General features: G+C 33.9%; 1 protein-coding gene across 3 annotated transcripts in view; it reads left to right on the top strand.

Annotated features, from left to right (window-relative positions):
- LOC109533970 (protein timeless homolog) overlaps positions 1–25,693 on the top strand; it is a 362,432-nt gene that overhangs the window by 313,811 nt on the left and 22,928 nt on the right. For all 3 annotated transcript variants that reach the window (XM_048663569.1, XM_048663603.1, XM_048663631.1), the window contains exons 19-20: positions 11,665–11,856; positions 15,307–15,491. In XM_048663569.1, the coding sequence (XP_048519526.1) occupies positions 11,665–11,856; positions 15,307–15,491 (377 nt within the window). The remainder of the gene's footprint in view (positions 1–11,664; positions 11,857–15,306; positions 15,492–25,693) is intronic.

Here is a 25,693-nt window from a genome sequence, read left to right as displayed (position 1 = left end):
GTATGATGATGTGGGATGCTTGTTGATGTACGTTTTATCAAATACGTAAAGAAATTGAAATCTTAGTAGATGGCAATATTATAATGCCTGGCCAGATGACCATAGAACTACTTGAAAATCGTGCTTAAAGTAAATTTGAAATTGCATCTTTAAATCAAAATATATTCATGTAAAAAACACATTTTTTTAAATATTTGTCCGTCTGCAAGTAAATCTAGTTACCACTCAATTTTGGGGTAATGGTAAATCATTCCTTATATTGTATTTTATTAATTTGTTATAAGATAAGAGACGTCTATTCGCCCATTACGTCATTGTGTGCGTCATTGCGTCATGGTTTTATTGCAGAGTCTACCAAAACAAAAATTTGCTCTTTGGCGGAAATTCAGGGCCTTAAAAATTTTTATAATTTGTACAATTTTAATTGAAATTTAGCCAAAAGTTTGGATAGTAAGATTTTGGAGGGATAATACTTTAATGTATCTGTTTGAGAGCATTGAGCATGATATCCTGTTTGGTTATTCTTCATCAAAACTTTTTAATATAAAACTGTAGCTGTTGTCAATCACGCATTTGGTTTAATTCAAGATAAAATGGTAACCTGTTTGTTATGGATAGGTAAACTAGACCGCTTTCGAAATATTGCCAATTCAATCAATCAATGAACACTTGGATTCTATTTAATTTACAATTTTTAGGCCATTTCAGAATTGAACCACACCAATTGCCACCTCATCTAAATGGTCAAACATACTTATGATTCTCTGGACCATGCTGTTGTGTCTTTTAAAATATTAGAGGCAATTATTTAATTTCCAAATAAGCGGATCTATTAATTGGTAGTAACTTTCCAGAAATCTAGAACACCTTATTGCTTATACTGTCCCATGTAAAATTACTATTTGCTTTACTACAATTATTAATGGAAAATATATTTTTTTTATTGTTATAGCAATCTAGTACAGTATACTAATAAGCCATTTGGCTTTAACTTAATCTACTAGATTAAAAAACACAAAGTACACACATCCTCTGATAGTCACTTTGTCTGTAATACTATAGTACAACGGTTTGACATGTATTCTCTGACAAATTCTTGCCTTCTAAACCAGTTCGAATGGTTTAGTTCTTTTTAGTCCTCTTTGTATTTCCGCATTATTCAGGAGCTTGAGTGCCACAGGATTCACATGCTGATGGGGTGGCTGTTCATGAATATGTGCATACTTTTTGATGACGTTATCTACTCTTTCTACACCCAAGTCTTATGTAGATTTTTATTTCTTATATACCATGGTGCATCAACGATACTACGAAGTACTTTATTCTGGAAGCGCTGGATGATGTTTATATTGCCCTATTTGGTGCAGCTCCAAAGTTGCACACCATTAGTCCACACTGGCTTCAGGACTTGATTATATAACAATAACTTGTTAGTACACACACACGCAGCTCTCACAATACACTGTGAGAGCTGAGTTTCTACCCAATAGGCAGTACATCTTTCTGTACTTCCGATTCAGTTGTTCCTGTTTCTTCTTGACGTGTGGTTTCCATCTGAGTTTTGTATCGAGGGTTATGCCTAGATATTTAGCTGTATTTCCATATGGTACAATCTTGCCATTAATGTATACTGGTTTGCAGTGCATTCGTTTGTTGGTGAAGTCGATATGGACGGATTTCTATTCATTTAATTTGATGCGCCATTTCAGGGCCCAACGTTGAACCTCATCTATAGCTGATTGGAGTTTTTCAGTAGATTGCGTATTGCTGTCGCCTATCGCTAGGATTGCAGTGTCATCGGCGAATGTAGCAACAACATTTTGATCAGCAGTAGCTTGACGTAATTCTTCTTCGACCCCACTCACACTAACATCATCTGAGCCTACTGGCAGATCCGATGTGTATAGTAGATAAAGTATTGGTCCCAATACACTGCCCTGTGGAACCCCTGCTTGAATTTCTTTTAGATCAGAGTAAGAATTGTCTTGTCTGACTCTGAAGTACCTCTCAGTTACGTAAGATTTACAAACTTGTGAGTATTGAACCGGAAGCAACTTTTCAAGTTTATGGATCAAGCCTTCGTGCCAGACTTTATCGAAAGCCTGTGCAACATCCAGGAATATAGCTGAGCAAACTTTCTTCTCTTCTAGCGAATTTTCTATAGTATTGACGATTCTATGGACTTGATCAATTGTACAGTGTTGATTCCTGAAACCGAACTGATGATCCGGGATAATCTGTTGAGCTTCAATTATTGGTTTTAGTCTTTTCAATAGAAGTTTTTCAAATAGTTTGGACATAACTGGTAGTGGTGATATTGGACGACATGACATTGCTTCATGGGTTCATTTTCCACGTTTTGGAATCATGATCACTTCTGCCACCTTCCATAACTGTAATGGAAAATATGAAATTCCTTTTAGTAGGAAAATTAACCATTGAATAATATTAATGCTGAACGGTTTTATGATAACCATATGTTCACATAATTGAAGTATATTTATAAAATCGCTTTAACATGCTGAGAAAGCTTTTTTTTATTCTTGTGAGTTGAGCTTTGAGTCTTTTGAGTTGATAGTGTGTTAAATAAAAAGTGTTTTTAAATTGCCCGATTCTCGAAATATGTACACATTGAGTTCACCAATGAGAAAGTTGAATACAAGCCAGTTAATATCAACAATCAAATTGTTCCAAACCAAAATAGAGCTAAAATATCCAGGCATGAGGCTGGAAGCTAAACTTAGGTGGAAGGCCCACGTCAATAAAAAAACGAAAAATTAAATTTAACCGTAAAATATACTGGCCATTGGGTCGTAATTCTGCCGTCAGTGAATAATAAGCTCTTTTTGTATCAACAAGTCTTCAAGCCGGTGTGGACTTATCAATACATACGGGGGTTGTACCAGCCAAAGGACATCTCTGGGGTTGTACCAGCCAAAGGACAACTCTGGGGTTGTACCAGCCAAAGCAACAGAAATGTTATACGTTATCAAAATAAAGATCTACGCGGCATCGTAGGTGCGCCGTGGTAAATCCGGAATGACAACCTCCATAAAGACCTAAATGTGCACAGTGGACAATGTAATCAAAAATTGTGCAAAAAGTCATGAACAAATACTACAAAATCACATCAACGTTGAGGCGGTCCAGCTCTTGAACAACGATGGATTAGCAAGAAGACTAAATCGAATGAAATCCTATGAACTAGTTCATGGAATTAATCGTTGATTCTTCACAAAAGAAAAGTAATATGCCTATATATGTACACATTAAAATAGTGACTCTCCAATGACAAAGCCGAAGTTAATATCATAGGATAACACTTGCAAATGTACATCTGGTAGGTTAGGTTAAAGAAAAGTAGCTTATTGGCGTAAACTAGATTGCTATAACAAACTAACAAAAAAAATACCCGGTTCTAAATAGGCGCATGATTGATTTAAATCAATAATAAATATTAGACCTACTCATCGCTATGCGAATTGCTATTATAAGCACTCAAATAAGTTTTTATTGTCAATAATTGCAAATATTTTGCAAATGCACCATTTGCCGTTCTCTTTGATCGAACCGATAATATGAGGCGTTAAGATCGCTCTAATTGGAAAAAATTATTACCAAAGAATAAAAATAATTCTTTCAGGAATTTCACCGAAAGTCTAAGTTCTTCTTTATAATATGTTTCTTTAGTAAATTTATGGTTTGAAAATAACAATTACGTGATAGCGGCTATATGATGAAGGCACAATAAAGAGAAAGTTTGCTTTAGCCTTTACTCGCAGAAAAAGGAAGCAAAAAAGTAGGAGCATTATATAAGATAATTTGTGCTTTTCTTAAAGTCCAAAAATTCAATAATCGCTTGAATGTCGGGTATGTCGTTATGTAAATTAGGTGAGGGAAGATACCATATTTACTCAGAAATGAACATTTCATAGCTTCAACTGCGACAATGTAATCCAGATGAAATGTCAAAGTCCATGTCTGGTAGAATTCAAAACCTTTTGTTATAATAGAAATTCTGTTAGAGGGTGTAAATGGCGTTTTCGAGGAATATTAAGGCACTTCAATTATCTTTGCTCTTTCTGGAAATGTGCATTCACTTGATATGGTTCTCTGCTAATTTAGATAATGAAATCGCGAATATTTGTGATGCTAGAGTGTACTTACGGTATGGAATTTAATAAAACAGCATTTTAATATATCGAAATATATCGAGGCTATTTCGTGTATCCAAATGTCTATTTGAAAATTCCTCGGGCAACCTCGAAATGAGCGCTTTTCCGCAGTTAGCCACCAAAAAATCAATGAAAATAAAATGACTTTTTAAATGATAAATCTTAACTAATGAAGGTAAATAATTATTACTGTCATTGTTTAATTACAGTTGCAAGTTGGTTATAAATCAATTATTACGTTACATGAGGTCATCTATTTCTCGCCTAAAGAAGGTTAATATGCAGACTTTTGTTCGGAAGCTATTTAGTTCAATTTAACTGATACACCGGTGACTAACAGTATAGCAATGAAATCAAGTGCGGTTACGAACTGAAAAAAATTAGCTAAGCAAATTTTAATGAAATTAGTTGAATAATATGTATTTTCAGAGCGTTAAACTTTACGACGACCGGACGTGAATTTAACAAAATGTTATTAAATTATAGCTTCTTGGACCGATCGCAAGAACTGACATCTATCTCTTGACTATCATTCAATATATATCTATATTGATATTGATGATAGTCAATATATATCTCTATCATTCAATTAAAATTGTCTGTCAGTTTTTAAAACAGAGGAAGTACAACTTTTTCAGAAACAAACGCGAAAACTTTGAAAGGGAGCCGATCATTCAGTTTTGGTCAACAGTTGCAATCAAAATTGAATCAAAAATCAAAACCGAATTTTACAAAATCGATATGACCATAATCCTGATTCTATCGTCACGAGCATCACAATACCATTTGCATACGGCTTTTTTATCTTTCTGCATTCCTGTTTCATTTACTTTGACATTGATGTATTTAATAAGTTTTCGCATTTCGAAAAAGTAGCTTAATTCAATTACAGTGATCCGTCAAAAGAGACCTCAAAACCATTCACGCGGAATGGCGAATAGTTCGCCGGCAAAAATTGTCTTTTTCTCTTCTGGCAGTGCCAAAAAATGCCATAAAGCATTGGATTTTAAAACACAGTTGGTAATATTTTATCTTTTCACTCGGCACATCCATTGCCGACAAACAATCAAACAGGCGCTTCCCACTTCACGAGATAAATTGGCGGATGTGGCAGTTAGAGGTGGGTAAACAAGATTTTTCTCAGCGATGTTTCTAGAAAACTAGTGAAAAATCGTTTCTTTCCCAAATTTAATTGTTTTTACTACTACTGCTAATTTAAAGATTTTTTCACTAAATTTATTTTTTGCGTTAATAATTTTAAGCTTTAGCTTTATAGTCGTTAATTTGGGTCAAATCAATTCAACTATTTAAGCTTTGCAGACCATTTAATCATTTAATCGGACTGTCCGAGGACCGCATTAATATTCTGTAGTAAAACTACAATGTTAATTACATACCGGGTGTCAATTTGAAAACTTCCCACCCTTAATATTTTTTTGCAATTAAAAAGAAGAAAACTTGGAAAGACCCGTCAACTTTATTTGTAAGGGGGACACTTTAAATTAATATTTTTAGCCTCCCCGTTTTAACCCCTTGGGACGAGTAAATGTCACCCTGACAATCTTAAACGGGAAAGGGGGTCAAGTGCACAGTGGCATTCAATTCTCGTTACACTACTTACTACTTTGTTGCTTTTTGTCCAGAGGTTTTGTAGAATTTGTAGAAACAATTAAACTTGCCTCCATTCAGATCTTGGCTTTCAGGTTAGTGTTTACACAAAAAGGATTGTATAGGGTCCATTGTCTGAGAAGAGTAGGTTACACTGTTAAAATCGTTGAATAACAGGAAGAATATCTAGTTCATACATTGATTTATTATTATTGATTTTTATCTTATTTATTGATTATTTTACATCGACAAAAATAACTTTTTATTTGCTGAAGATAAATTTCTACAATAAAACCTATATGTTGATCAAATGTTGTCAATTTTCCTGGAGGCAATAATAAATTCTGTTTCTGAACTCTTCCCTACCCTAACATTTCAGAAAACTTCACCGCGAATTGACCGGCATTCTGCTACAATCGACTTTTAATATCATCGTTAACAGCAGGTTGTGTTTTATAAACGATGTCCCCAAAGAAAGAGGTATAAGGGTGTTCAATCCTGTTATCTTAGAGGCCATTCAATTGGTCTCCTATTGCCAATCGATCTATCCGGGATCTATATATCAATGTTAGGAAAAGTTCGAACTTATTATTGTATTGACTTTATTATTGATTACTCGAAAATAGACAACCTTTTGAACAACTTGCAAAATAATGCGTAAGTTGATCCTATGTGTTTTATTGTAAAATAATCAGTAAATCTGAAATTAATTGTTGAAACTAGATTTTCTTCCGTGAATCAACGATGTTAACGATGTAACCGAATATTCCATTCCATTTGAACCATAAGGAGACCCAATGACATAATTTTTGTTTAAACACTAATCTGAAAAGCAAATCTCATGAAATCTCTCATGGGGTTGAAACATGGAGGCTAAAAATATTAATTTAAAGTGTCCTCTTATAAAATAAAATTGACGGGTCTTTCCGATTTTTCATATTTTTAACTGCAAGAAAGATATTAAGGGTGGGAAGTTTTCAAATTGACACACAGTATGTAAATGCCATTTTTGTATAAGCATGCGTCAATGCTTTGGCATAATAGCTCAAAACTATAAAAAAAAAACATTTTTCTTTGGGGAAAGTACACAGTTTCACCACTGCGAAATTATCACTTACTCATTACAATGACATGACAATGACAATTGACCATTTTTCAATTAATGTTTCTTTATCCCGTGTGGAAAGTAATAACTTTCGCCACGCTGACCGACCGCTTCACAGTTTGTTTTAACAACATTTTCAAAGCCGTTTTCCTCAAAACCTTAGACTTTTCTCAGCTAGTTTTCTCCGAGGATCAGGAAAAATAGTATACGGTACAAGAGACGAAAGTAGAAGTTCCGTCTGCTCTTAAGTATTAGCTAAACACTGCACATATTTTCTAAAGAAGATAAATAGCTCTATATCAGACAAAACGAAGATACAACTGATATAACTCTATATATTACTTAACGTTGAGCTTAATGATACGAGGCGACAAGGCTGTGTTTGATATAATAATCTATCCAATTTTGTTTTATCCCTAATTTACTTGTGAGAGTTATGAACTCAGAAGCAACAACAAACAGAACAGATCTGCAAAGATGAGCAGAAGAAATAGATACATATAACGGCCATATTAACAACATTGTGTAAAATCCAAATGCAGGTTTCATAAAATAGTATAGATTTTCTTAAAATTTATAACTTATTTGAACTATAGACAGTGGTCTCATAATTAATGGCAAAAACTCGTTCGTTAGTTATTTGTAAAAGACCATTTAAAACTGTGGTACCTTGTATTTCTGTTTCAATTGACTTTTCTTTTAAGGAAGGTTGTGGTTAATCGTATTTCTGTAATTCCAGGAGTCTGCAATCAAATTATTTGTCGGTTTGCATTTTGGGAACGCTTTGTCATAGCCGATTTAGCCATTTCACACAATTTACGTACGATGCATGTATGTGTGCATGTATGTTTTCGTTTTAGCCGTGTTCCGTGTATTATTTGTCTCCTTAAAATGCGTCGCCTAGACCTATGAAACCGTCAATCCTAAGCAAGACTTTTATACAGGGATCCAGATCGGAACCGATATGGACTCAGAACCGGAACGGAACCGGTGTTTTTCCGAACCTTAACCCATGAACTGAACCCATATTTTATCTCGGTTCAGCTTGCAATGTTTGAAATAAATTAATATTTGGGTTTCTGAGGATTCCTAGGAACTTGACCTCTTGATAAAAACAAACGGAAGTGAATTTTAGATTCAAAGATTGTTAGGGAAAATGTCAAAATATATATTTACAAAAGCAAATACAATAATTTAGATTGTTTAAAACTTTCGACTTGTATTTTTGATTATTTTATGTTTACGTGAGTTTTTAGCTATGTTTCTATCGCTCTTCGTGAATAAGTTTTTAGTTATTAGCGTTTGTTGGTTATAGCAGTTTTTGTGGCTTCTGGCAATAATGCAAGTTGTCATTAAATACAACTGGTTCTGTCTTTGCATCTTCAGGAAAATGGAGGAAAGAGAAATTATAATGTTAAATAATTAAGTGATCCTTGTTGGTATATTTTTGAACTCCCGTATAAGGTAGTTTTAGAAGAGAATCAAGTGGAAAGAGCAAAAGCACATTTACAGTCGTTCTGCAAAACACTGATGTTGGAAAAACTCTGGAAAAAAGTGAAATTCTTCCGCTTCTGAATCTAACCCCGACCAACACGATATGAGAAAAAATCATCTGGTTCTTCATTAACCGACTAGAAGCCTTTTGCAGGCATACAGATTCAGACCAAAAACTATTAAAATGAATTAAATCAGCACGAATTTTCTTCGCATGGTTAATTTATGGCTTAGTTAATTAGTTAGAATTCCTGTAAAGTGGAGCAAAAAAACAAGAAAAATTTTAATCCCGAGTTATACATGCTTGCTCAAGTGTTAATAAGCGTGTCGGCAACTCAATTTTTGTCGCCGCCTACGAGGTCAAATATTAACAAAACAATTTTAGAGGAATTTTTATTTGTCAGGACCAACCGACTTTTCAATCATGAAGAACAAACACCGTACGTTATACACTACTTTTAAAATCCTTCTTTAAGTTCAATTATTTTAGTTTTTTGATCACCAGCAACAAAAAATTTGAAATCGGATTCCCAACAAAACCAACTCCTCAAAAGTTTGTGCATAATGTAAAGGCACAAACCACAGGGGAAAATTATTTAAACGGAAATAAGACTGAAAGAATAGGAATTAACGAAATAGTGGTCCTCAGTGAAAACGGAATGAAGAAAAAACTTCTAGTCAGGAAATACAGTAAAAAAAATACTTTTTAACAACACCACAACTAAATAAACTTTTGTATGGGAGTCCTTATTTCTTCTTCATCATCATCAGCTTAGATTCTTAGTTCTAGATTCTTAGTTCTGCATCGAGTTGGTCCTGATGCGTTTTATGTCGTTAGACCATCTGGTTGGCGGTCGTCCCTTATTTCTGTTCGCGTCTTCTCTGGGTCTCCACTTTATTATTCGCTTGGTCCACTTATTGTCTTGTATCCTGGCAACATGTCCTGCCCAGTTCCATTTCCGAGTTGCGATATTCTCCACTGCATCTACCAGTCAGAGTTCAGTGTTCGTAATGTGGTCCCTGAGTGTCAATCCCAGCATTAATCTGCAATGCTTATTTCAGTCCTTATTTCAAAGTTGTTATATTTGGTTTTACCTTAATTTCAATCCTTATATAGGGTGATTCAAAATTGGCGTCATTCCTTTTAAGGGGTAATAGGGGCTCACTTACGAGAGTACGAGAAAAATATTGCAAATATTTTTTATTATTTTTTCTGGACTGCTAAAACACCGCCAGACAAAAATGACGCCAATTTTGAATCACCCTCTATACTTACTTGCTACTTGCTTATTATAATTGTGTCTACCGTTCAACCAGTCGAAAAAGGTAATGAGATTCCTAGGAATGGGACAACTTCATCTAGATGGAGTTGCTTCTATCTTTGCTCTCGTTTGTTGTATTAGATTTAAGAACCGAAATAAACCAAAAAGCAAACCGGAACCCAAATTTAAAATGCTGTCTGGGACCGAAAGCGGAACGGAACAGTTATTTCAATTCGGTCTTGATTCTTCTTTTTATACCTTTGTCGTTCCGTAGAAGTTCAAATGGTATTCAGCTATTTTGAGCCTGTTGATAAAAATGTCGATTTGCTTTGTATGGATTCAAACGACATTTAGGTCCAATATAAGAAATTTATGTTCTCATGGGTAACCAATGATTTTTATTGAATTACTGCACAGAATTAAAATTTTATTGCTGTATATGTTCCACGGTCGAAATTGCCGGAGGCAACGAAATCAAAATGCTGGCCAATAAATTTTCACCGTGCCCAATCAATCTTTTTGAAGCACAATCTATTTAAATTTTCACTCTAGATTTATAGGCGATCGCATCTCAAGCTGATTCACTGATATTGAGAAACTAATTTGCTCCGAAAATGGATATTGGGGATTCACTACTGGAAAATATGGACTGAAACGAACAAAATGGGGAGTACTTTTACATAAACACATACTAACTATGAGTACAATTAGTTAGTTTTGCTGTTCCTCTAAAGTGTGTTGAAATTAATTGCGAGTATACCATTACTAATCACTGTGGAACGCTGTCTAACACATTTGTATCTGTAGAGGACAGTGATGCGACTAAATCGAAATTAAAACAGCATATAACTAATTAAATTTAATTTTCCGAAATATTTTCAACTAATTTAATAAACTAGTCATTCGGTTTTAGGCAACTTTGTTGCGGTGCTATATATGCGAGATAGGAACTTTAGAAGCCTCCATTTCAAAAATATTTTAATTTGCAATATTACCTAAATAGTCTGAGCTTAGGTAATGAACATGTTATTATTTACAATGTGAAAATAAAAGTATGTCAAATATTGTTATGATAAAAATAAGAAATTACACAAGCATAAAAGTTCAGCCAATTAGAATATTGTCTGAAAAATAACCAAAATAGTTTACGTATTCATATTTTGAAACTTATGAAAAGGTATCTTCAAAGTTTTTTTGTCAAGGAAATCCCTGTCTTATTAAGCAAAAATTTTGCGGTCCGTTTTTAATAACTGGAATTTTATTGATTACAAGTTTCTAATGTCCGGAAACGGTATAACGCATCATAATAATCAATAAACGATTTCTAATTTCTTTTAGTAGGAAAGGGTTGCTACAGAATGCTATTTATATTGCGAAAATTATTATAAAATGATTAGATAGTTTTGCAACTTTTATATTATAACATAACTGGTAATGACAATCGCCACAAATCAAAAAATCTAAATATTTAACTTCATCCTTAGTTGCAAATTAAAAATGAGAACTTTCAAATTTTGTTATTAGTACTATTTAATAATTTTAGTTGCTGCTCTATTTCCTGTACACCTCAGATATAAAGTTACTTAGTTTAAACGCATAATCTTCTAAAATTAGATGAAAACGTTTTTCTGGTGATATTACAGTAGAGTACTGACTTTTGCTACGGTTTTATGCAATAATTGTATGTATATTTTGTCATCCAGTGTAGATTTTCAAATGTGCACTATGCACGGTTCTCCTGAGAACAGAAGCTGATTTAAAGGTAGTACATGGCTTGGGGAAATAATTATCGTGTCATTGTCGTAAATTTATCAAGTTTTTCTATAATCTCATTTGCTGTGGTTCTGATTTGTTACTGTTACTCCTCAAATTTAATGAAATGTAATCTTCTTCATTTTATGTCCCAAAGAGGTGTTGCATGTACAGAAAACGACGAAAAAAATTATTTGAAGAGGTCTGAATTGACTTAGATCATTGATTGACGAATAGAAAGGCTTTTAACATTTTGTTTTTGTTTCAGATCGAGATGAGTTTTTGAGTGATCAGAGTGATGACGGTGAAGCTTCGCAGAGTGCACCGATTCCTAATGCACAAGCACGGGGACCAAAAACTAAGTCTGCAAATCAAACCAAGAACAAGAAAAGACTCGTCAAACATATTCCAGTACCCAAGTCTAACATAGCTCGAATGCTTATTACTTTAGTTAATAATGGTGAGTACCGTATGAAAGAATAAATGTTGCGAATGGGGCCGAATTTGCTTTAAATTCGATCTTATTCTATCGTTATACATGTTCAACGTGTGATTAAACATCACAAAGTACCAGATGAGTTCAAGTTGAGTTTCATCAAGAGTCGAGAAAGTTTGCCAAATGATGCCGACAAAGAGACGTGGTAAAAGGGAGCGGTTTCATGTACCTACATCCGTTGATTTCAACTGGAATTGAAATTTGGAAAGTTTCATTGTATTTACGTTATCCATCGTATAATCGAAAGTTTCATTCGAAATCTATCTTGAAGTCATATTTATAATCCAGCAAAGCTCACTTTAGCTTATTTTTATACTTGTGTTTTATCATCACCTATTTTTATTTTACACACCTACCTGTAAACATTATTTCATTTTATATAAGCTAAATAATTTTTAGATACCAAAATTGGATAACTCAGGTACTTCTGATAAGAACCTTTTACTTTTTTCTGATAGAAATTTCAGAAATACACTAACAAAACAGTTTAGAACGGCATGTACCGAATTATTAATTTTTATTATAAAATGCTTGTAGTATTCTGTGAGATTTAGAAAATATTCATATTAATCACACATTCACATTAATAGCTGAAATAATAAACTAATAAATTTATTTTTATTTATTTTATCGGCAGATATACGAAAATTTGAGAAGTATAATGTTCAGTTTCGAATGTTTCTGTACTTCTGAGTGGCAATCAGCGATATTCGGAAACCGTTATTCTATTCAATTTTGGTATTGAATTAAGTAGGTACTCCCAAACAAAGCAATGTGGTACTGACGGCCCGTAGTTTCTTAGTCCTGTACATTTTAGTATCTTCAATACAAGAGTGTTAACTTTAGACTAATGCATGATTGAGTAAAAAAGTACGCATTATGAGGTTTTGAGTGGAATAAGACATCGAGACAACCAGTAAATAGGTCGCCTCGACTCTGATGGCATAAGCTGGCTCTTTTCCTGAAATTTTAAAGAACTGTTGCTTACAAGTTTTTGCGATATTTATGTGATACGGCGTTGAATATCGGTTTTTAAGGCTTAATTCGCTGTACGTTGGTTCATATGAACGTGAGACCAAATAAAAAACAGAAATCTCCAAAGGCCATAGACTGCATAATTTCGGCTGCCAACGCCCATCTTTAAAACAATAAAAAAACACGACCAGATATTTCTTGTGTGGCAGTATTTTTTCATACAGTTTCTCCTGGCTGCTTCGCATGTCGGACAAAGGATTTCAGTTTTTGCACTAAAAAGTTAACAAATCACGCTCACCAGCACCAGTAACGGTTAATGGTTAACTTACATAATTTTAAAAGAAAAACTATCCAATAATGCTTTCAACCCACAATGCACATCAAACAGCGTCACTGTTTGGGCCCGTTTTTCAATAATTTTTCGCGGCTTTTCAAAACATCAAATGATACGATTTGGTGCATTGATTAGATCATCAAAGGTGATGTAACTTGAAAATTCACCATTCAGTCGATGTCGTTGTTCCAAAATACAATCAACAACAGATCGTCGTTGTCCATGGTCTTCCGGCTTAAGCTGCGGAGCCAATTGAACTTTGTTTGAATTTGAAAGATTGCGTTAAAATTGTATTCATAGCGGTTGTGGAAATCCTAATTTCTATAGTTCTAGTCGAATTGATGAGGTTGGACTTTATTCAACATTTGCACGCATTGCTGTGTTAAATTCAGTCGAACCAAGAACAAGACGAACACATGTTTGTGTATTTACGCCACTAACAAGTTCCACTAAATAAGTAAGTGCCAAATCAACACTTAACTGAGCAAGAGCTAGATGATTTGGCAATGTCCACATTAAAAGCTTTGCTCAAAAGTTCTTCAAATCTCTTTTCTACAACGATTTTCAGATTTTCCAGTTGATTAACGCTTCATTTGGATATTAATATACCCCTACATCAGGGATGGTTCGAACACAAATAGTAGTTATTTTAAAAGCAATAAAGCGGAAAGTTATAAACGTTTTGTGGGACATTCAGGAATTTTATAGTATGTAGTTACTACATTGTAAACCAAATATGATTGTAAATGTTTCATGGATAAAGTTGCAGGTGGAAATCATCCTAAGAACATTCTTTTGGATGATCCAGCAATTAAACATGAACATAAATTCTTAAAGAATTCAGCAGTTTATCAATTTGTTAATATAATGACAATGTCACATAGAGCGTGATTAACAGACTTGCCGCTTTAACCCATGAAAGTCAACTTTAAACAATACAATATTTTTGCACACATATTCAATAATGTCGCCTTCGTAACATAAAATCGGTGCGTGCAAATTATTTTATTTACTTCTTTTGTTCCTGTCTGGAACTCATTAGATCGCTTAGCATTCAACAAAGTGGCTAATGATTGCAAAGCCTTTCGTCTTGTTCATCAGATACAGCCATGCGAAACTGTTATATCTTCATAAACTACTAGGTGGCTATTTCAAACTATTTTCTCAATATTTGCTTAACTTTCGCAACTTTCTAATATTTAAAACATAGTTTGCATAACTTTCTAATGTAGAACTTGCACTTGAGATTATGGTTCTATATAACGCACGGTACTATTAAAATGAGTGTCATCGTCAACAAAGTGCAGATGGAAACGTGTGATAGAGTAATGGAGTCAACCAGCAGATCGTAATCAGTTTCAACCCAAATATTTAGAGGAAATCTCTACCGTAAATCATTTCTGTGTGGTATTTCTTTGGTTCAAATTTGTTCGTTTTAAAAACGGTTTACCCCATTGGGCGCTAATGCGGCCTGATCCGTAACATAAACAGTTTATCAGAGATATATCAAATGTATTGGCCGACGGTGCTAGCTGCACCATGTTAAAGTTGTATCCCTATTTGTCATAAACATCACATAACTAAAAATCCAGAATACATTTCAATTCCTAGATACACCTTCCTCAGTTAAGTGACTACTTTCACATCAATCAGAGCAAAAACAGAAAATTTATTGCTGTTGTTCTGGCATTTTTAAATGGTGGCCATAAAGCAAGCTATAACTTATAACACATATTAATGTCTATAATCTGTATGTATTACCAGTAACAGAGACGAAAATTTTATAACTGAACTCAATTTACATTGTTTCTTCTAAACGCGCACGAGAGAAATGCAACAAAATATTGCCAATTGGCAGCCACATATTCCATTTAGTGGGAATTTTTCCTATTTCATGCACGAATGACATTGAATAGTTATTAACCCGACTGGAATAGAACTTTATTCAGGAAATATCCGATTTAATTAACTGAGTTCAAAGTTCAATCCGCTGTCAAACCGAGCTTGCTACTTTTATCCTCAACTAATTTCAGTTGACGTTATCGGAGTTCTCGCTCTCGTATTCGAAATAGAATTTGGATATTAATTAGTCTTTCATCTTTCAGAAATGCGGGATTCTCTCGAGTGGTTGAAAGAGAGTTTAGGCGACGCTGGCGAAGATTACGAGGTCGGAAATAATGAAGGTATTCCATTAGTTCCTGTAATGGATTATGCGGAAACGGCTATGGAAAATGTCGAGTTCCAGCAACTACTCAAAGCTCTGGGTGTTTGTTCTCCTTTCGACGAACAGGTAAGCTTTGGGGGCGGATAGCATTAAACTTAAATTCAGAAACTGCATTGCAAATTCTAACCTGAGCAGCTGCTCAGTTCGTTAAAGTTTTGCGAATAAATGTTTAGTTATAGTTTTGTTAATTGTCTCTTTAATCAGTTATTAAACATTGTTCAGACAGCATAAAGAGTGTCTCAACAAGAGCGCCGGATTTTAATTTGCCGCCATTTTTTGTGTGTGACTAGTTTGACCATGGTTTTTTGACAGCTGTGATGTACAGACCTGGCGATTCAAAGTTATGGAGCTGTATCTGAACTAACAACGTTTAACTATTGTGAAAACTTATTAAAAAATTGGGGAATGTTTCGCGGAAACAATTCAAAAATTGCGCGCAATTTTCGGTCGCAACAATACGCCAAAAAAGGCGACAGTTCGCCGTTTTGTAAAAAAATTCGAAACAAAATTCACGTTCATGGATGAAAAGAGAACTGTTCGTCGCCGTCTTTGCCGATCCCTTGAAAACATTGCCGCTGTGAGGGAAGTGTTGCCGAGAATCCAGACACTTCAATTCGCATGCGCATGCGTACAAAATTCAAATGACGCAAGAACTTAAGCCAAGGGATCATGTGCAGCGCCGTGTATTTGTTGATTGGTTGCTGGAGCACCACCAAATTGATGCTAATTTTTCGAGGAAAATCATTTTCTCCGATGAGGCACATTTTCAGCTAAACGGGTATGTGAATAAGCAGAACTGCCGATTTTGGGGCGCTGAAAATCCCCGTATTATACTGAACAAACCAATTCATCCGCCGCGAGTAAGTGCTTGGTGTGCATTTTGGACTGGAGGCATCATTGGACCATGCTTTTTTTTCGAAAATGCGGCTGGAAAAGCGCTAAATGTTAATGGTGAGCGGTACCGCAATATGCTAACCAAGTTTTTGCGGCCCCAGTTCGATCATATTGATGTGTGGAACATGTTTTTCCACACAGCTCGCGAAACAACTGGTCAAATGACACGGTCTGGAAACTTGCTACTGCGTACCAAGTTTCCAGACCGTGTCATCTCTCGGTTTGTCGATGAAAATTGGCCACCAAGATCCTGCGATTTAACGCCGATGGACTTCTTTCTTTGGGGTTACGTGAAGGAAAAGGTGTATGTGAACAAGCCACAGACAGTTGAACGTTAAAGAAGAGATACGATCCGTTATTGCTGAAATAGGGCCACAGTTATGCGAAAACGTGAGACAGAATTTTATGAAAAGAATTTCCGTGTGCCAGAGGTTTCGGGTTTCGCGGTGGTCATTTGCCGGATGTCGTATTTCATGTTTATACGCATCTATTCCTGTTAACATTGAAATATAAATTTTTGCTTAGTTCGAAAAAAATATGTATTTTTTTTTAATATTAAATCCGACGCTCTTGTTGAGACACCCTTTAGCTTGTTCAGTGTGGTGCGATGGTTCGTGAGCTTGACCATTTCAAAAAATAAAAACTTTTTTTTCCATATAATTTGCTTATATTGTCATCATTACTATTAAATGATTCAAACGTTCACGGGGTCGGTTGCGATAATTATATTTGTTGTTTGCTTGCTTGTCGTTAGTGAGTTCACTAAATTGTATGATATGATTTTTTTAAATATTAAAACTTCTGTATCAATGGGAAATACGGTTGAAAATACCATTATTAATTTTATTTTGTGTTATTTACTTTTATTCAGAAGGCGCATACATTATTTCCTGCGGATTTGATACAAATTACTATGATTTTTGATACGTGCTTAAAATCGCTGTAAAAATATAGATACCCACTAGGGATGACACAAACCAGTATTTTTCTGTCACAGGTTTCTTGTGTCACCGTTCCAAGCTCGTACCTGTTCCAAGTATCTGTGATTTTTTGTCACATGTTATTTTGACCTATGATAAATATTGGTTTGTACTTGATACCGGGCTGAAGCGTATTTTCGGACCTGTCGGCTTAGACTTTAAAAGGCCTGTTTCGGGCACTAAAAATAGGATGGTAAAAGATTATTGGAAGTTGTTCGGATGGATGTCAGAATATTGAGACAATAGTTTGTGCTCGAATTTCGGCTGTGGAACATTGTTTTTGAAAAATTATTTGTAAATAATTAAAGAAAATGCGAAAGCCCGTTTTTTATGCATAACTATTGAACCGTTGATGCTATTGAAAAAAAGTCCAAAAAAGATCCGTTTATTAGTTTACTTAAAAATCGAAAAACAAAAAACGTCGATTTCAGCGTTCTGTTAATTTTCAATAATTAATTTAGTTTTGTTTGTCACAGTCAGTAATGAAATTTTCATTTCTTGTACGTTGTAGTATAATTCTTTACGAGTAATATACATTCTCAGAGAAGTCTTTCCGACGTCCCAAAGAAATTGTATTTAGAATCTGGCACGAGCCCTTTTTACATAACAAATAGGAATGAACTAAAAGTTATGAATTTTTGAAACTAAAATTTATACCACATAAAGTATACAAACATTTTCAAAAAAAGTTATAGTGAGACTTTTTGAAGCAAAACCAAATTAATTATAAAAAATTAAAAAAAAATTACTTTCATCTATTTAGTGCCCAGAAAAAATATAATCTAATCCGACTGCACTAATTGTTCCATTGAAGGATATCCACGCCACTTCCTAGTAATTTGGGTGCGAATCTGATGGGTCAGCGATAAATTATGACCGAAGACCTAATGCCTTTTGTTTCTTTATGTATGCAAGGGTTCATGGTCAAAAAGAGTTATAACATTTTTTATGAGTAACGTTTTACCATTTTATCGAAACTTTATTTGAACACAAAAAAGGTGACCACATTTTTTATCTTTACCACTTAAGGGCAGTAAAATGTGAATTTTTTTTTGTATGTGAATTGAATCTTCTATTTTCATGCTAATCACTGATTAGAATTCATCTTATCGCTTAATTGAAAATTGGCCATTTAATACTTCAGCTATATTTGATATAAACGAATATTGAAACATGTCCAGACTTGTTAAATCGCGCCTACACAAATTTAAATTTAGTTCGTCCACTACTCCACTGGGCAGATGCAACAAATGCTATTTTATTTCAAAAGCACTGCAATTGGTCAAAAAAACAAGTTCCAAGGACAAGGTACAGCTCAGAATTTCGAAAAAAAAAGGTCAGTCACAGCCTGTGACCAGGGCCGCGCCGTCCATTAGTGCGAAGACGTGCACTGCACGACGGCGCCAAAAGTCAAAAGGCGCCGCGGCGGTGTTATCATTTAAAAAAATTCTCAGAACTCCTCGTACGACATGTAGTTCTTCAAAGTCTACATTCATCTTGGCGAAACAATACTCTATTGTTGAAAGCCGTAATCGACTCTAGGAGGTCTTGCAGAATTGCTTTCTGCCAGTTCGATTTCCTCACGAAAAAGTAACTTGTTCTATATTTAGCGTTTAGTTCCAAAATAGACAAAAAAGAAGCTAGGTAAGTAATTTACTAAAATTAACTTATTTACATACATAATACCGATTAGATTTTTTTGAAATATTTAACATACATTAAAACAATCTAGATGATGTAGATACTTATTATTCCGTCATTTGCTGGTTTTATCACTATTACGGCGGAGTATTTCACTTTGCTTACTTTGTAGATAATTCCTTTACTAGCACTTTTTCTTAGTGGTGTTTGCTGCGGAAAATCGTTGTTCTATCAATTTTAATCCACTTCTTGTTCGATTTTGAATTTTTGGAAGTTTCATACCTGTGTAACTAATTATTCTGGGTTAGTTTGGGTTCCCATTTTCTTTCCTTTTCAATAAAATAATACTGTTTTCTACCATGTTATTTAACTTCAACTGACCTTGGCCACAAGGGAAAATTACCTTTCTGACTTATTCACTGTTATAATAGCACAGTTTTGGAAAATCATATTATTTTACTGAAAAGGAAAGAAAATTCTAAGCCAAACTAACTAATGATTAGTTTTAGAGAAATGAAACTACCAAAACCACAAAATCGAACAAAAAGTTGATTAAATCGCTTAAATGGGCTCGAAATTGGTCAACTTTAAATGAGCAAAAATGATAGAAAATCGATTTTCCGCAGCAAACACCACTAAAAAAAGGATGATCTACAAGGTAAGAGAAGTGAAAATACTCCACCGTAATCGTGACATAACTAGAAAATTTTCATTATTTCCATTAGAAATCTATGTCGGTTTCAAACAAAACAATATAAAAGTAAAAACTACGTAAAAACGTCTAATAAATAAATCATTTTAATTTTAAGTTCACTTTTTAATTTTACTGATTAAAGGCCGTAGTCTCCATTTCAACTCAATTAGGAACATTTTTTATCTTAATTTTAATGTTGTCATTTTTCTCAGATGGCAAGAGAAGAAAAAAGAAAAAAATTATATAGATATCAACATTTGCTGAATAAAAGAAAACGAGAAGATGAAATAGAAAAGACCAACTCAAAAATTACCCAATTTTTTAAGAAACCCCGTAGTAGTTGTCTACAAATCTTCCAGGCAGTACTGAGGATAATCGTAGTGGTCCGTCAACTGCAATGAGAGTAGATGAAAGCGATCCAGATTTTATTTTGTTACCTTCATACTGCAATAAACAAGCGGAAGATGGTCAGAAAGTGCCCTTGGAGAAGAGATTAATTCAGATAGGGTACCAGAAATCGTGGGGTCTTTACCCATTTCTAAGGATCCGGGTTTATGGCCTGGTACATTATCTCCATCCCAAGTTAGAGAATTAGTTGTAAAAAGTACTGCACATTACCAAAACAGGGATTATCATTATCCAAAGGACAAAACGGGGCGAAAATTTTCCCACTTTTATTTTACACGAATTTTACCAAATAATGAAAAAGTTCCACGAGTGGTTATTGTATTCCGCCGAGAAAAATGTTATTTATTGCTTTTGTTGTAAAACATTCAATGACTCAAGCACTGCCAAACATACAAAATTAAGTAGCCAAGCTGGATTTAATGACTGGCCTCACTTAAGCGAACATATCAAACTTCATGAAACGAGCAAAATACATCTTTGGTCAGATTTTTTAAAACGACTGAAAGCGAACCAACCTGTTGATTCGGAAATGCAAAATGTATCAAACAGGGAAATCAAGTACTGGCGCGAGGTTATTTCAAGAATTATTTATACTATTCAGTTTCTGGCAGAACAAAACTTGGCGTTTCGTGGTTCTAATAACAACTTATTTCAAAAGAACAATGGTAATTTTCTAAAATGTATAGAGATGTTAGGGAAATTTGACCCCATTATGTCTGAACATATTAATAGATGCCAAAAACAGCGAGAGGGACAAAACATATGCCGAATTATTTAGGGGATAAAATACAAAACGAGACAATTAAATTATTAGGTGATACTATAAGAAATAGTATTTTAAATGAGGTAAAAAACGCAAAGTACTTTGCTATATTACTTGACTGTACTCCCGATGTGAGCCATCAAGAGCAAATTTCAGTTTGTGTCAGATATGTAAAATTGAAAAATACTGGAGCAAGTGTGGAAGAGCGATTTTTAACATTTTATCCTGTAAATGATGCAACTGGTGAAGGTTTAACACACTTTTTGTTACAAACTTTAGAAAATTACGGCTTAGACATTCATAAATGTGTAGCGTTGTTGCTACTTTAAGCCTTGGCATATTCTTTTGCATAGAAACTGATGATGGTGGAAAACACCGAAACGTATTTTAATTGATAAATAGACAATAAATGACTGAAGCCCAGGAATTGACTTTGATTTGGAGTTAAATACATTAAATTGCTTTTTAAAGGAATATCGATCTGATCAAGGTTTCAATGTCATGGTTGTAGAAGCTAAAGAATTAGCATCTTCCCTAGATGTAGAACCAATATTTAAGAGTCAGGAAACTGTAAGACCGCGAAAAATAAAAAGACAATTTGATTACGAAGGCAAAGATGAACCTATAGAAAGTGAAGAATTAAAGTTTAAAGTTAATTGTTTTTATGAAATGTTAGACATTGCAATTTCGTCTGTAAATGAAAGATTCTAACTTCTGTCATCTCACTCGGGTGTGTTGAAATTTTTATGGGACATTGCTGATTTTAATAAGTATTCTGAGCAAGAGCAATTTAAAGAGCAAAATAAACTTGAAGAAGCTTTATCTGATAACAATCGAAATGAGAAAGACATAAACGGGGTCGAACTTTTGCAAGAAGTGCAGTTCCTACATCGTTTCAATCAAAGTGGTTTATCTTTAGAGCAAGCGCTTAATTATATCATAGAAAATAATTTAACTCATTCGTTCCCAAATGTTACCATTGCAATACGTATACTATTAACCATACCGATTTCTGTAGCTACTGCGAAGAGATCATGTTCGAAGCTAAAAATAATTAAAGATTACTTGCGGTCTACAATGAGTCAGGAGCGCCTGGAAAATATTTCCATAATATCTATTGAATCTGATTTATTACAGCAGCTTGAAATTCAAACGCTAGTAAATGAATTTGCGACAAATAAATCCAGAAAAGTAAAATTTATTTGATTTGTGGATGATTTCGGGTCGATAATAATTATTTGTAAAAATTTGTTTATGTACTAACCACTAACTCTAAGTTTCATTTTTACTAACCATGTAATAAATATATAGTTTTTGTTTAATTGGCTTTTTGTCATAGTATTAAGAAAAAATATAGAACATAGTACCTAAAGTCTGTCCAAACTCGCACGACGGTGCCAGACAGGCCTGGTCACATTAAAGAAAATATCGAAGCCGGCTGTTAATGCTGTTCCCGATATTTTCTGTTCATTGAACATTGGTATTTGCCGAATCATGAGTGCATGGATTCGAAAATCATCAGGTCCCACGTCCCACTCCCATACATACAAAACCTTACCACTTCATGAGAATAAAATATCTTCTTTCACTAAAACTCAGGCCAATTGATAACTCCGTGGGGAGTCAATGGGCACAAAGGCAGGTATTTGCCTTTTTTGCTGTGTTGTAATATCGAAATCCCAGATGTTGTACTGGTACTGGGACCAGCATCGTAGGCGAGCTCTGTTATTTCAAATCACATGTTATTTTAAATATCGATAACAAGCACGGACCGTTTCATATCGATATCTGTTTCCAAATAACTGTGACAAGTATTTCGTCCCTAACCCACACGCATTTTTGTTATAACGCATGGGCTCTAAAGTAACCAATTTGTTGTTGTAGTCGCTGAGGTATGGGAAATGCTTACTTATAGACCGGCCAAAGCCAGCAGTACCCACTAAGATCTATTCTTCACCTTCGAGGTGCAATTAATATTACCCTGCCGTTATTTCTGGTCTATTGGGACCTCGCCTGTTTTACTCCCTTTGTATACAATTAATTCCAGACCAATTTGGAGGTTAATACGGATGAATTAACTTGGTTGGCCTGGCGCAAATGTCGTAACGATTTGCACTTTAAATTATTTCTGCAAGCAATAGAACAATATTCATTGGTCTCAAAAATTGATGGCTATATACCAGGTATATACCAAGGAACCGAATTTTGAGTCAAAAACGTATTGTAATTTTTTCCGGTCTTGCTTTATTTGATCTTTGAATTGATCTTCAAATTGTATCAGGAACAATAAATGTTGGCAATTAAAAAAAAAATTGCCAAATTACATTTTATTTAATTATTTTACTTTGTGCCGCAGGAATAAAATTCGCGATAGCCGACAAATGCATTTGATTCGGTGGCAAAACGTAGCAACAGTTGCGTCAATTAAAAAACGCATTATTTCGCTCTATCCGTTCATGAACGTGAATAGCAAATAACTTAGTAATAATTTAAATTATTACAACTTGTTATCATTTAAAAATTAGTTTATTTTTTAATCCTTATGTACTTTTGTATTAATCTTTTCTAATCCGTTTACTCAGGGTATTTTTTTGTGGTGTGCTATTCTTCCCTTAATGATGAAATGTAATGTTTTCAACAGTATAAGACGGTTACTTCAGTATTATGTTGTAAAAATGAGTAAAAATATTCATACGAAATTGTGAGGTTTTGGAACCAACTGCCTGCGCTGTTTCTGAATGTTTAATTTTTCCCTCAAATTATTTTCAAATTAATATACTTTCGTTTTAAATAATAAGTGCTTGTTTATGGCAAAATCAAATAATTTTTCTGTTTATATTTATAGCATGTCTCGAATTTTTTATTTGACGAATAGCGAAAGGTATGACAGGATATTCGTTAAATAGTTGACGCGTTCACTACCATTTGAGTATGACTTTTTCGGTTATTCGACATTTGTTAATACGAATGTTACCCTGAAGTTTAATCAGCGTACTGGACTTTCATCTTCAGATGTGTATTTGATTAATATGCTTAAACTGTATTGTTTGTCATTTCTAGTCAATCAAGTCATGTAATAAAAAGTAGTTCGGCATGAAGTGATGCTATATTACTTTTTATTACAATTCCGATTATATTTCGACAAGCAACAAGGAAAAGTAAATTAATAGATTTTTGAAGGGTTCAAAAACCCGGAAAAATTACAAAATTCAATACAAACGCTATCATTTTATTTCATATAGTGTGTACACACCCATTTCCAACAAGGAATAGGTATCTTGTTTTTAAGGTTAATGGAGATTTAAGGCTCGGAAATGTAGAAGTCGTTATTTACTATTTGAAATGCAAAAGGTAGACATTTCACTGCCCAATAGAGAAAATCAAGAAGTACTGGAAGAATTAATAATCAGTAATAAAAAGCCCTATGGTTTAAGACAATAAAATTCTAACACCGACTAGTAACGGATTTTTTTCTTATTGCCATAAGGAACTTGCATTATTGCTTATTCCCATAATGCCATAATAACATCTCTCCATCTAAATTTGGACGATCAATAATTCAAGTGCAGTCTAAAACATGGCTGCGTACAGAATATTTTGAATTACTTAATTCTCCTGCTGTTTTATTTTTTGGCTTTGCAGACAATTCTGTTTCAATAGAGAACACAAAATATTTGTTAGCGGAAAACAGTTCTCTACCGCCAGATTTAGGAATAGCAAATTACTGCAAACTACCAAAAGCTAAACGATAATCAATTCAATTAGCATTCATCAATAATGAATTAGAAATATGTCCGCCACGCTAGGTGCACAAAACTTAATTGGGAAATCATGATTTATTGGATTAACTTGATTCGTTAGTGTGAATTTCAGCTTGGATAATTCATTTTTAATTGCATATATTTGAATACTCGAAGGTTTCAATTTATTTTTTAATTGTTGCCTTAATGGAAGTAATCTTTTATTAATTACCAATTTTATTCTGATATTGGTTTACATATGCCAGTTTCTTTTTTAATTATAATTCCTAAACTGTATTTTGATTCATTTAACGTTTTCTTACTGAGAACTAAATTTTTTTGTACTTTCAACGTTCAAGTGTGTAAACATTAATATTTTTATACAACTTATAACAACTTCCAAAAACTTTCGTTTTTGGCAGAGCTCTTTGAGCAGATTGAAAATGAAACTAGGATTATCCTCATTTTTTATTGGGAAATATTATACAAAGAGCACAAATGTACGAAAATGTTTACCGCGTCAGTTACTAAATTTAATTATGTCGTCATTTTTTTAAAGTAAATTGGAAGCACCTGAATAAAACCAGGGCAAATCTCGGGTTGATGCGTCATATTGGTGCTCATAGGAATTCCTACCTGAAGAATAAATTGAAAATTTGTTAAGCTGATATGATGTGTTGTTAGTGACTTTCTGATACACAAGACGCATTGAATATTAAAATCATCATATGAAAATCAACGGCAAATATTTTATACTTAATTTTTTATCGTAAGTTTTGTCTCACGCAGATTTATTTACCTCTAATTGTTGTATTTATCTGGCAGATTATAATAATTACTTTAACAATTAACAACTAGGGTTTACAAAGTAATAACTCGCTTAAAAATATTTATTAAGTTGTGACATTGATCTTAATTGATTCGGATTTACACATCGTTGCTCATAAAACACTCAACTGACAGTGGCAAAATTAGAATATAGTAAGTACCCTAACGTAATTTACAATTTCCCATTATTGTAAGATTAAATTTATATAGCCAAACCCTAATCCTTGCTGGTTGATGGTGTTTTTTTTTGGTCTAAGCAATACTTCATTCTCAATTCCAAAGAGCTTCTGTAAAGACGTTATTCTAAATATGCAAATCGA

The sequence above is a fragment of the Dendroctonus ponderosae genome, unplaced genomic scaffold (assembly GCF_020466585.1).
Source record: "Dendroctonus ponderosae isolate FM_Combo_2020 unplaced genomic scaffold, Dpon_F_20191213v2 Dpon_F_20191213_1, whole genome shotgun sequence".
Taxonomy (NCBI): domain Eukaryota; kingdom Metazoa; phylum Arthropoda; class Insecta; order Coleoptera; family Curculionidae; genus Dendroctonus; species Dendroctonus ponderosae.
This window is presented reverse-complemented; position numbering and strand designations above follow the sequence as displayed.